General features: G+C 42.6%; 1 protein-coding gene across 1 annotated transcript; it reads right to left on the minus strand.

Annotated features, from left to right (window-relative positions):
- Window positions 1-2,025: 2,025 nt before the first annotated feature.
- Window positions 2,026-7,336, minus strand: LOC121987297 (GDSL esterase/lipase At5g45910-like). The gene is made up of 5 exons (XM_042541164.1): window positions 7,099-7,336; window positions 6,797-7,012; window positions 6,545-6,693; window positions 6,175-6,451; window positions 2,026-2,312 (listed from the first exon to the last, which is right to left on the minus strand). The coding sequence occupies exons 1-5, from the start codon at window positions 7,298-7,300 to the stop codon at window positions 2,080-2,082; spliced, it is 1,077 nt and encodes a 358-aa protein (XP_042397098.1). The 5' UTR covers window positions 7,301-7,336; the 3' UTR covers window positions 2,026-2,079.
- Between the last annotated feature and the right edge of the window lie 2,957 nt (window positions 7,337-10,293).

The raw sequence follows: 10,293 nt of genomic DNA on the forward strand, positions 1-10,293 counted from the left end.
AAATCCCCAGCTCGTGGGCCTTGCACCTGCAGGCGACCTGGTTCGTTTTTGCCAGTCTCTGATTTGGTCTGGTTCATTTTTGCTAGTCTCTGATTTGGTCAGTGACCGCGAAGCGACTCACCTGCCCCTGTCCGCGCGTGAGGAAGCGGCGCACCTGCCCCTGCCCGCGCGTGAAGAAGCAACGCACCTGCCCAGTTCGCTGGCAAAGCACTGCTTCAGAGTGTATAAATACACTACCTCGGTTCCTCGTTTAGACATACTCTCAGAGCGTAGCATTCTTCCCTCTCTAGTGCGTGCACTACCTTCTTCCTCTTTTCCGAGTTTTCCCTTGTTCTGAGGCTTGGTTCCGCGATCTGAGGTTGAGTTCGAGTGCGCCGTTCGTCTTGGAGTGCACCTACGGACGACGCGAGCGGTTGTCGGATCTTGGAGGAATTTTGCCGGAGAGCCTCTGCACCGTGGGCGGCAATAAATTCTCTAAAGACAGTCGGCACGCCGACGCTTCAATCGGAGATACCAATTTCTTAACCTTACTCATCTATTTACCTGTTTATTGCATACTTGTTATTTTCGTGCAATTTTACTACTGTTAGTGCTCTGTTTACAACAGAACCGACACCTTAAAATCACCACAAACCCCCTTTTCTAGGATTATTTTCAGATTGATAGATGTATCCCAATCGATTGACCTTACCTCCAATTGGTTGTCACGTCAAATTTGATAGTTCAAATATATAGAATGACTCTTTTTTGCCTGATCAATCAATTAGTAAGTCATACCCATCGATTGTTGACTTCCAATCGATTGTTTTATTCGATTCCAAAGCCTTCTATTCTCTCATGAAAACACTATCAATTGATTAGCTCAATCAATTAACAAGGCTGAATTGATTAAGCCAATCGATTTGGTAGACTTCTATTTTATCGCGAAACTTCTACCAATTGATTGCTTCAATCGATTATGAACCCTACTGTGCTCCAAAAACAAGCTCTCAATCGATTACTTTAGGTCAATCGATTACAACAATCGATTGCTCAACCCTTAACTTTGAATCTGAATTTAGGGTTCACCAATTGATTGCTATCTCTCGCCAATCGATTAGTAACTCTAAATTCAACCTTTTGAAAGTTGAGTTCGCGTTTTGTTTGATATCCAGTTGACTCAACTAATCAAAATTTTCTTTGCCTAACATCTAGTCATTCATTATTTGTTGGGACTTTCCCATTGCCTAAACCTTGACTTGTCAGAGTTTCTTCACAAAGTGTTCAGTCAACCTTTGACTCACTTGGACTTTCCTTTTCCAACATTTCTGTTGAACTTCTGATTACCAAGTGTTCGGTCAACATTTCACTCACTTGGACTTTTCTTCTTACCAACCTTCCTGTTGGACTTTTGGTCACTAAGTGTTCGGTCAATTTTCGACCCACTTAGACTTTCCTCTCACATATTTATCAAACATTAATGAAACTCAAGCTCACATTAATCCGAGATTAGTCAACCTAGTTAACCTTAATGTAAATCAATTGCACTAATAATCTTTCTCTTTTTAATATTTGATAATATATTTAAATTAGACTAATTCATTAACCCTCTAGTTGACAATAGAGATTCTCCACCTCCCATTATTTTTAATGCTGCACCTGGAGCATTCCTCAAAATTTCTCCTATCATGCCATGTCTTATTTATATATTTTAATATGGGTGCATCAACTCTCGTATGCCCATCATATGTTAGCAAATTTCATTCTCATGTAATCGATACTTTAAACCTATTTATTTATCATTCAAATGTTTGTCGTGTTTAGTGCTATAGATTAGTATCTTAATTAAAGATTTTTTTAATTCTTTGAAACATAAGTAATGGTGTATATTAGAAAGGAAATTCTTGTATTTAAAATATCTCGAAGTTAATTTTATTTATTCTTTATTTATTATTTTCAACAATAATAACTACTTTGAAACAATTATCTATGAATATCGATCTAAATTCATAGAGAATTATTGACAGACTATTATTATATTAAAAGCTTAAATCGGCACGGTCGACGTATATTCTGGAAGGAAGGGAAACAATTGGCAGGCTACGTGTTGGAGAAGGTTGTCAAAATAGAAGGATCGACGTAGGGGCCATAAAGCCATCCACTGGCGATCACACGGTGGGCTGCCTCCGTCATATGGATGCCATCCCAGCTCACGTGCGTCGATATGTTCTCGCACACTGTGTACCCTTTATCGTTACACCGCCGACTTTGGTCGTAGTTGTAAAGCCCGCCGCCGTTTCCACAACAAGTCCTCAATGCTCCCGCAGTAAACCCTGTCAATTTTAATCAATCTGTATAGTTAACTAACCGAATTAAATCATTGAAATTGCACGATATTGTTGCAATTGACAATTTTGCATCAAGTACGTTTCATAAGGATCGACATGACAGACCTCAATTATTCCATGTCCTTCTCGCGTTTTTGAAGGATATTGTCGAATTGCACAATCAATGCATTGCAAAATTTATAACATGATCGATTCGTTCGAATTATCAAACAACTATTATCCGGAGTAAAATTATAGAAGGGAGTAAGGATCGATTGTTAGTGAAGTCAAGTCAGAGAAATACCATCTTTCAGGTCTGTTCAATTTTTTAATTTATTTTTTTACAAATGATTATTGCACCAAACAAATGAACACCCGATCAGTTAATAGAATGAATTATCAAACGACTATTAAAGATTCAAATTTATTTGTCAATTTATATATATTTTTTTAATTCAGGTGCTTAACATTTCAAATCTATTAATCTCAGATGTGATCAATCCGATCCTACAAAAATTTTATTAGGATTACAATTAAAATCCCATATTAAAAAAATATGGAAAAGATTATAAATTTAAAGGATAAAAATATTTCCATTAGAATGATGTCTTTTAAATATAGCACAAAAATAAAACTATGAGAACTTAGGCCCAAAGTAGATTCGTGTCATTGTGAAGATAGTTGAATTCTTTTAGTGCTAATAAATGGTATTAGAGTCATGATGCAGACCAGATGTCATGTGGAATGGCGTTGAACAAAGTTTCGGGGTGGTTCAGAGTAGGTCAAGGTGACCGGATCGCTTGCGGGGATACCCGAAGCAGGTCAAAAGTGATCGAATACAAATGCTTACGGGGGTATTCGGAGTAGGTCAAAATGACCGGATACTTGCGAGAAGGCTCGAAGGAGGTCAAAAGTGACAAGATGCTTGCAGGGAAAGCCTAAAGCATGTCAGGGTGACCGGATGCTCGTGAAAAAGTCTGAAGCAGGTCAAGAGTGATCAGAAGCTCACGAGGAGACCTAGAGCAGGTCAATAGTGATCGGATACTCGCAGAAAAGTCCGGACCATAAGAATAATGGTGATCCTTCTTTGAAGGGGGGATTTTTGGAAATCCAATTAAAGCCCCACATTGCAAAAATATGGAAAAGATCATGAGTTTAAAAGTATGTATATCTCCATTGGCATGAGGACTTTTGGATAGAGTCCAAAAATAAATCCATGAGAATTTAGGCCGAAAGTGGATAATATCATACCATTATGGAGCTATGTGAAATTTTTTGGACATAACAATAGGTATCAGAGCAAGGTTACTCTTCACCAGACTAACCGCATGTAGAAGCACGAGCCAAAGCCATAGTCCAAATTGAGCCATGTGGGGTGACCTTGAACGAAAGATGAGAGGAGGCCCTAAGTAGACCAAAGAGTGATTAGATATTTGAGAGGAGATCTGAGTAGGTTAAGAGTGACTAGATGCTTGAGAGGAAACCCTGAATAGGTCAAGAGTGACTAAATACTTAAGGGAAGACCCTGGCTATGAGTGCAATGATGATCCTTTGTTTGAGGGGGGGGGGGGGGGGGATTATTGAAAATACAATTAAAGTCCCATATTAAAAATATATGAAAAATATCATAGTTTAAAAAGATAAAAATATCTTCATTGGAATGAAACTTTTAGGTAAAGTCTAAAAATAAAATCATGAGAGTTTAATCAAGAAATAGAAAACTTTCTATAATGCATTGCAGTTGAAATTCGACCTACTACATCTTCGCTTTAAAACGATACTTTAGGTAACACTAAATATAGGGAGACTAGTTTGGTCCCATGAAAGTTTTTCACTAGAAGCGCTCATGGCAGACTGTCCAGAAGTTCAGTATCCTATGGTTACGATCTCTATTTAGAGAAAAAAATATGATAAATACACTATAAATAGGGATCGAACTACGAATATCTGAATAATAACTTAATTCCTTTTCACCATACCATAGCCAGAGGGCTACATATTCCCTTTCAATGCAAATTGCTTCTCCCCCCTCACATACCCCACCCCCCTTCTTTTGTCTCCCTTTGAAATGACCTTTGTACCCATCTTCCTTCTTTAATAACAAGTTATTTGAACTCCTTTACTTGTATTTTTTGTTTTCAATTTTATTTAATTTTAATTTACTTTTATTTTTTAATCAATTTTATTTATTATTTTTTAATCAAATTTGTTTATTTTATATAATTTTTAACATATGTCACTCATTATATGACACATATTTATTTATGGTACGAAATAATAGGTACACTTTAAAATACGTCGGAGTAAAATTTAAAGGTAATATTAATTAAAATTTTTATTTTTATATATTTGTGTTTTTTTTATTATTATTACATGTCCCTAGGAGGTACAGATCTTCTAGTCCACAAAAAAGTAGACAAGGGGATAGACCACCCTTAATTGCAGCCAAATCTTGGCTGCGATCTGGTCGCAATTAATTGCGATACCTTTTTGGATTCACCGTCCCATTTAGGTTATAGTTTGGGTCGGAGCGAGCGGTCGGAGGCCACCTGAAAGTCGCTCCCGCTCGGCGCCCAACAACCTGACCACTTGCCCACCTCCGACGGCTTTTAGGTGGCCTTCAGCCGCCCGCTTCGACCAAAACTATAACTTGGAGGGGACGGTGAACATAAGAAGGTATCGCAATCAATTACGGTCGAATCGTGGTCACGATTCAGTCACAATTAAGAATGGTCCATCCCCTGGTCCATTTTTTTGTGGACTAGGAGATCTGGCTCCGTCCCCAAGGTTATGATGTTGCGATAGGACATCCAGATTATTACTCAGATACCCACGGTTTAATTCCCAGTTATGACATATTTACAAAAAAATTTCTTCCAAATGAGAGGTGCAATCAAAAGATGATGTGCGCTTCTTGATTTACCCTGTAGCTGGTAGAAAACTTCGGACTAGGCTGATTATCTAAGAATAGTTAATGAGACTAGTTAGGATTATCATTTTTTTTATTTGAAAAAAAATATTTATTTATAAGCTATAATGCATTTATTATTAAGTGTTAATATTTTTATTAGTTTCAATATATATATATATATATATATATATATATATATATATATATATATATATATATATATATATTATTTTGATCTATATTTTTAAATTTTTTATAAATAATAAATCTTAAAATTTACGTAGATTACAGACATATAATTTAAAAAATATTAAAAAAAATAAAACTGATAAGAAAAAAAAAACTAGTTAAAAAGGTATAAACGTAAATAAAATTAAAATTTGAGATGAGTTCGGAAAAAAAATGTGTTAAAAAGGTATAAAAAACATTTCTCATAAATTACTTATATATCTTTCAATCCTGACATATATCAAAACATCATTTTTTTTTTCTTTTAACTATCATCTTTAACTCTTGATATGACTAAATCTTTCCTTCCTTTAATTACCCTTTTCAATTCTTAAAACATGGGTAAAACCCCTTTCCAATCTTTTAAAAATTAAATAAAACAAAACCAATAAAAAAATTAATAAAACTTAAAAAAAAACTAAAAAAAAAAGGAACAAAAGTCAGCTTGCAAGGGTATAAATGAAAAATTGAAGATGTGACCGGCAGGGGGGCGTGTTCAGATGGGGTGCGAAAAGCACCCCTCCCTTTCAATTCAGGCGAGGTGGGTGGTTGGTTATAATTAGTCTCTGACAAAGTCAGTTCAACCTAAAGCTAGCAATGACGCAGGCTAACAAGTTACAAGTAACGCCCCAACAAACCGTCATGATATCGGCTTATGAAAATTAAACCATGTCTTTTCTTAATTAATGAAAAATTTAAATGATCGAATTAATTAGAAGCTAGACTCACCGTATTTCAGCGGATTGATGGCGAAATCGAAGATTTGCGAGTAATAGTCGGCGTATCGGAGGGATATTGCTGGATACTTTCGCCGGAGATCGTCGAGGGCTCGCCGGAGCTGTGCGTTGTGCAGCCACGAGAGGGTGTTGTATCTCCTGGCACAGCCAGTCTTAGGGCCGTAGTCTTGTTTGTACGGCGTTTGGTAGTTGGTCAGGTACAAGGGGAAGCATCCCACCGGAAGCAGCCCCGGCACGATGATGTCCACCGCCCCGAGCCCGATCAACCTCTGCAACCGCACACGCATGCATATATATATATATATATGCGATCGATCAATGGAATTCTTAGTTCCATATATCGACTTGGTTAATTTAATTACCTCGACGCCGTCGGAAATGGCGTGGACGACGTGGGGCACGAAGGTGGTGACTTCGTCAATGGACCTGCCGAAGAATAGAGCTGTGCTGTAGTCGTTGCCCCCGAACTCGCCCACTATGAACAGCGACTTGCCCAGGAAATCCTTGCAGTCTGGCGCCGCCGTCGGCATGAATCATTAATTCGATCAGCTCAAATTAAATATATATGCGGTCTGTTAAAGAAGCTAATTACTTTGGGTGGAGCCAGCTAGCACCTTGCGGAGCACGGCAGATGGAAGGCAAGAGCTTCTCGAACCGGTCGACCTGGACGTAAACGGAGGCATTGACCCAGAGGCCCTTGCTAAGCCCTCGCTCGTTGAAGAAGTCGAAGCCGAGCGTGGTGGCCGCCACCCACGCGAAGTTTGCGCCATTGCTGAAGTTCGACTCCCTCTCGTTCGACGGCGGCAGCAGTGGAAACCCCAGGTCCTGAGCTGCCAAACACCCACCATGCATCCTGATTACTTAACTAATCGACACTAATAATTTTTACTCTGCTAGCTCTTAATTTGACGTATACCGATGAAGTCGATGACTAGGCGTCCGTCCGAGCACCGGCCGGTGGCGTGGCCAAAGAAGGTCATGCCGTAAGGTAGCCGGCCGATGCGGACGTTGCCTGTGTCTGACATCGAGTCGCCAAAGTTGAATAAGGCGGTGTAGTGATGGGATGAGGAAGGAAGAAGGAAGGTGGAGAGGAGGAAGGCAATGATGTACTGCTCCATTGTTGAAGCAGGGTCTTCTTCTTCTTCCTAGTTCGTTATCACTCCGAACTTTACTCGATCGCTAGCTAGCTGTTTCCTTTTAAAACCATCACGATATTCACGAAAGGTGCTAGCAAAACATGGTGGTCCATTGAGCGACTGGTTCGATTGATTTAAATACGTTGATTTTTAATTGATCGGTACGTGGTAGTTGATAAGCACTACTACTTGCAATTAATGGCCAGTATAATTGATACGGATATAGTTTAAGGACAAAGGGAGAATTATGAGGAGAGGGAGGGGACACTATTTAGGGCTTTTTTTGTGTGTGTGTGCCCTTCTCCCTCTTCATGCCACTACCGTCGTGGCCGCCGCTTTCTCCCCCGTCGCCAAGCGGCACCGCCGCCTCTTTGCGCCTTGGCTGCCACACAGACACACGCAAGGACACCGCTACCTCTTCCTTTCTCTCCTCCAGGATGACGTCGCTGAGGTCGCCACAGTCGTTGCGCTGCCGCCCTCCTCGCCGACGCCTCTTTCTCCCCTCTCATGCCCAACGCCGAAGTCACCTTCGTCCTTCAATCTACAGCCAACAGAAGAAGGAAGGTCTTCTTTGAAGGGGCGGTCGTTGCCTTTGGGAGGACAAAGGGCTTTGGATTCTTCCGCTGCCGGGAAAACTCGCACGATACTGCACCAGCACCGTCTCGACCTCACCCACAACGTCAGCCTTGCCTCCTCCTACCTCTTCCCTCTCCCTTGGCACATCGGCGCCCATAGCCGCCGGCCGCTGCCCTTCGGATCGCCAAACAGCTAAGTGCTGCTTCACCAGCAATCTCCTTCAGGACACCGCAGCACTGCCTCTCTTATCGCCTCATTTTAGGCCACCTCCAGACCATCCACATTGTCGTGTGCCTTCGATGTGGGTCGGGCCTCCGGGCCCACGCCGACAGTGGATTCCGATCTGATCATGCTTCGTCTTTGCTGTGTTCCGGCCTTCGAGCCGAGGCTACATTCCGATCCTCTCATCGTTGTCTTATTTGGGCGTGTCCGTTGTATTCTGGCCTGCGTGCCGATTTCATATTTCGGCCGGCGTGGCACGACGAGGTTCTGGCCTGCATATCATCTTCCAGATCTAGGTCATGCTCGACTAGGTGTCGTCAGATCCAGCTCTTCATCCGGCTTATTCATCTACGCTTCCGGGTCAAGCCGGTCACGATAACTCAAGCAGCGTCCCATCTGAGGGCGCCCCTTGGGTCAGGGTACGCTATCCGTTCATGTTCTATACGCATTTCATTATTATAGGTCTTAGTCTATTACTTATATATTCGTTGGATCTGCGTCGGGGCTCGGGGTACCAGGGACCGGGGCAGGCCGATCACTGTTGCAGGTAGCGTTGACAAGAGAACTTTTGACGATTTGGTCAACATAGAAGTCATCTCAGCATACCCCTTCGGGACGTCATAATTTGGTCAACATTCCATCCACCTCACCCGGTGGTCTGTCTGACTCAGATTCCAGACATGATCAATTTGGTGTCGTCTGTGGGAATCTTCTCTACCTGTTCTGGAACGTGAAGATGGATGACATCAGGAGGTTCTCTACCATTATCACAGTCCAGGAGGATCTTGACGAACATACTATCTTCTCCTCTCGCTCCACGGGTATTCGGGAGTCGAGGGATTGAGTTAGAGCTTCAGTTGGTCGACAGGTTAATTTTTCCATTATATTTTTTCCTTGACTTCACACGTATTCGAGAGTCAAGGGACCGAGAAAAACCCTTAGCCGGTTGGTACGACTCCTCTATCAGGCTTTGCTCCCTTCACCCACGGTGCTCTGCTTCCTTCTATTGCTTTCTATTGCTACGGACTCTGCACCCTTATATTGCTATGGGCTTCACTCCCTTTGATGGTCAGGGCTCAGATTATTCTCTCCCTGACTTCGCGGACATTTGGGAGTTAGGGGTTTGAAATTATTTCTCTCCTCGACTTCACGAGCATTTGGGAGTCGAGGGATCAGGTCAAATCCTTAGTCAGTCGACACCACTCCATTATCAGGTATGATAAAGGATTTGTTCTCTCATATTGCTACGGGGTTCGCTTCTACGGACTTCAGGGCTTATTTCCTTTGTTCGGGGTCGAGCAGTCTTCACTGGTCTTGGACAAGCTTATTGGATCTTTATCTCCCCCGTTCGGGATCGAGTTATCGCTACTGGTCCCGGACCAGAGTATCGCCACCGGTCTCGAACCAGAGTATCGTCATTGGTCTCGAACTAGAGTATTGCCATTGGTCTCAGACCGGAGTATCACCACTGGTCTTGGACCAGAGTATCACCACTGGTCTCAGACCGGAGTATCGCCACTGGTCTCGGACCAGAGTATCGCCACTGGTCTCGGACCAGAGTATCGCCACTAGTCTCAAACCGGAGTATCGCCAGAGTATCGCCACTGGTCTCAGACCGGAGTATCGCCACTGGTCTCGGACCAGAGTATCGCCACCGGTCTCGGACCAGAGTATCGCCACCAGTCTCAGACCGGAGTATCGCCACCGGTCTCAGACCCGAGTATCGCCACCGGTCTCAGACCGGAGTATCGCCACCGGTCTCAGACCAAAGTATCGCCACCGGTCTCAGACTGGAGTATCGCCATCGATCTCAGACCAGAGTATCGCCACCGGTCTCAGACTGGAGTATCGCCATCGATCTCAGACCAGAGTATCGCCACCGGTCTCAGACTGGAGTATTGCCATCGGTCTCAAACTAAAGTATCGCCACCGGTCTCAGACCAGAGTATCACCATCGGTCTCAGATCGGAGTATCACCAATGACCTCCCAGTCGGGCTCCAGACTCTCGTCCCAGGGCGAGTTATAAGTGAGCATGCTCTTACGTTACTAGACTCTCGCCCCAGCGCGAGTTATAAGTGAGCATGCTCTCATGCCTCCAGACTCTCTCCCTAGTGCGAGTTATAAGTGAGCATGCTCTCACGCCTCCAGACTCTCGCCTCAGCGCGAGTTATAAGTG

Source organism: Zingiber officinale, chromosome 5B (genome assembly GCF_018446385.1).
Source record: "Zingiber officinale cultivar Zhangliang chromosome 5B, Zo_v1.1, whole genome shotgun sequence".
NCBI lineage: Eukaryota > Viridiplantae > Streptophyta > Magnoliopsida > Zingiberales > Zingiberaceae > Zingiber > Zingiber officinale.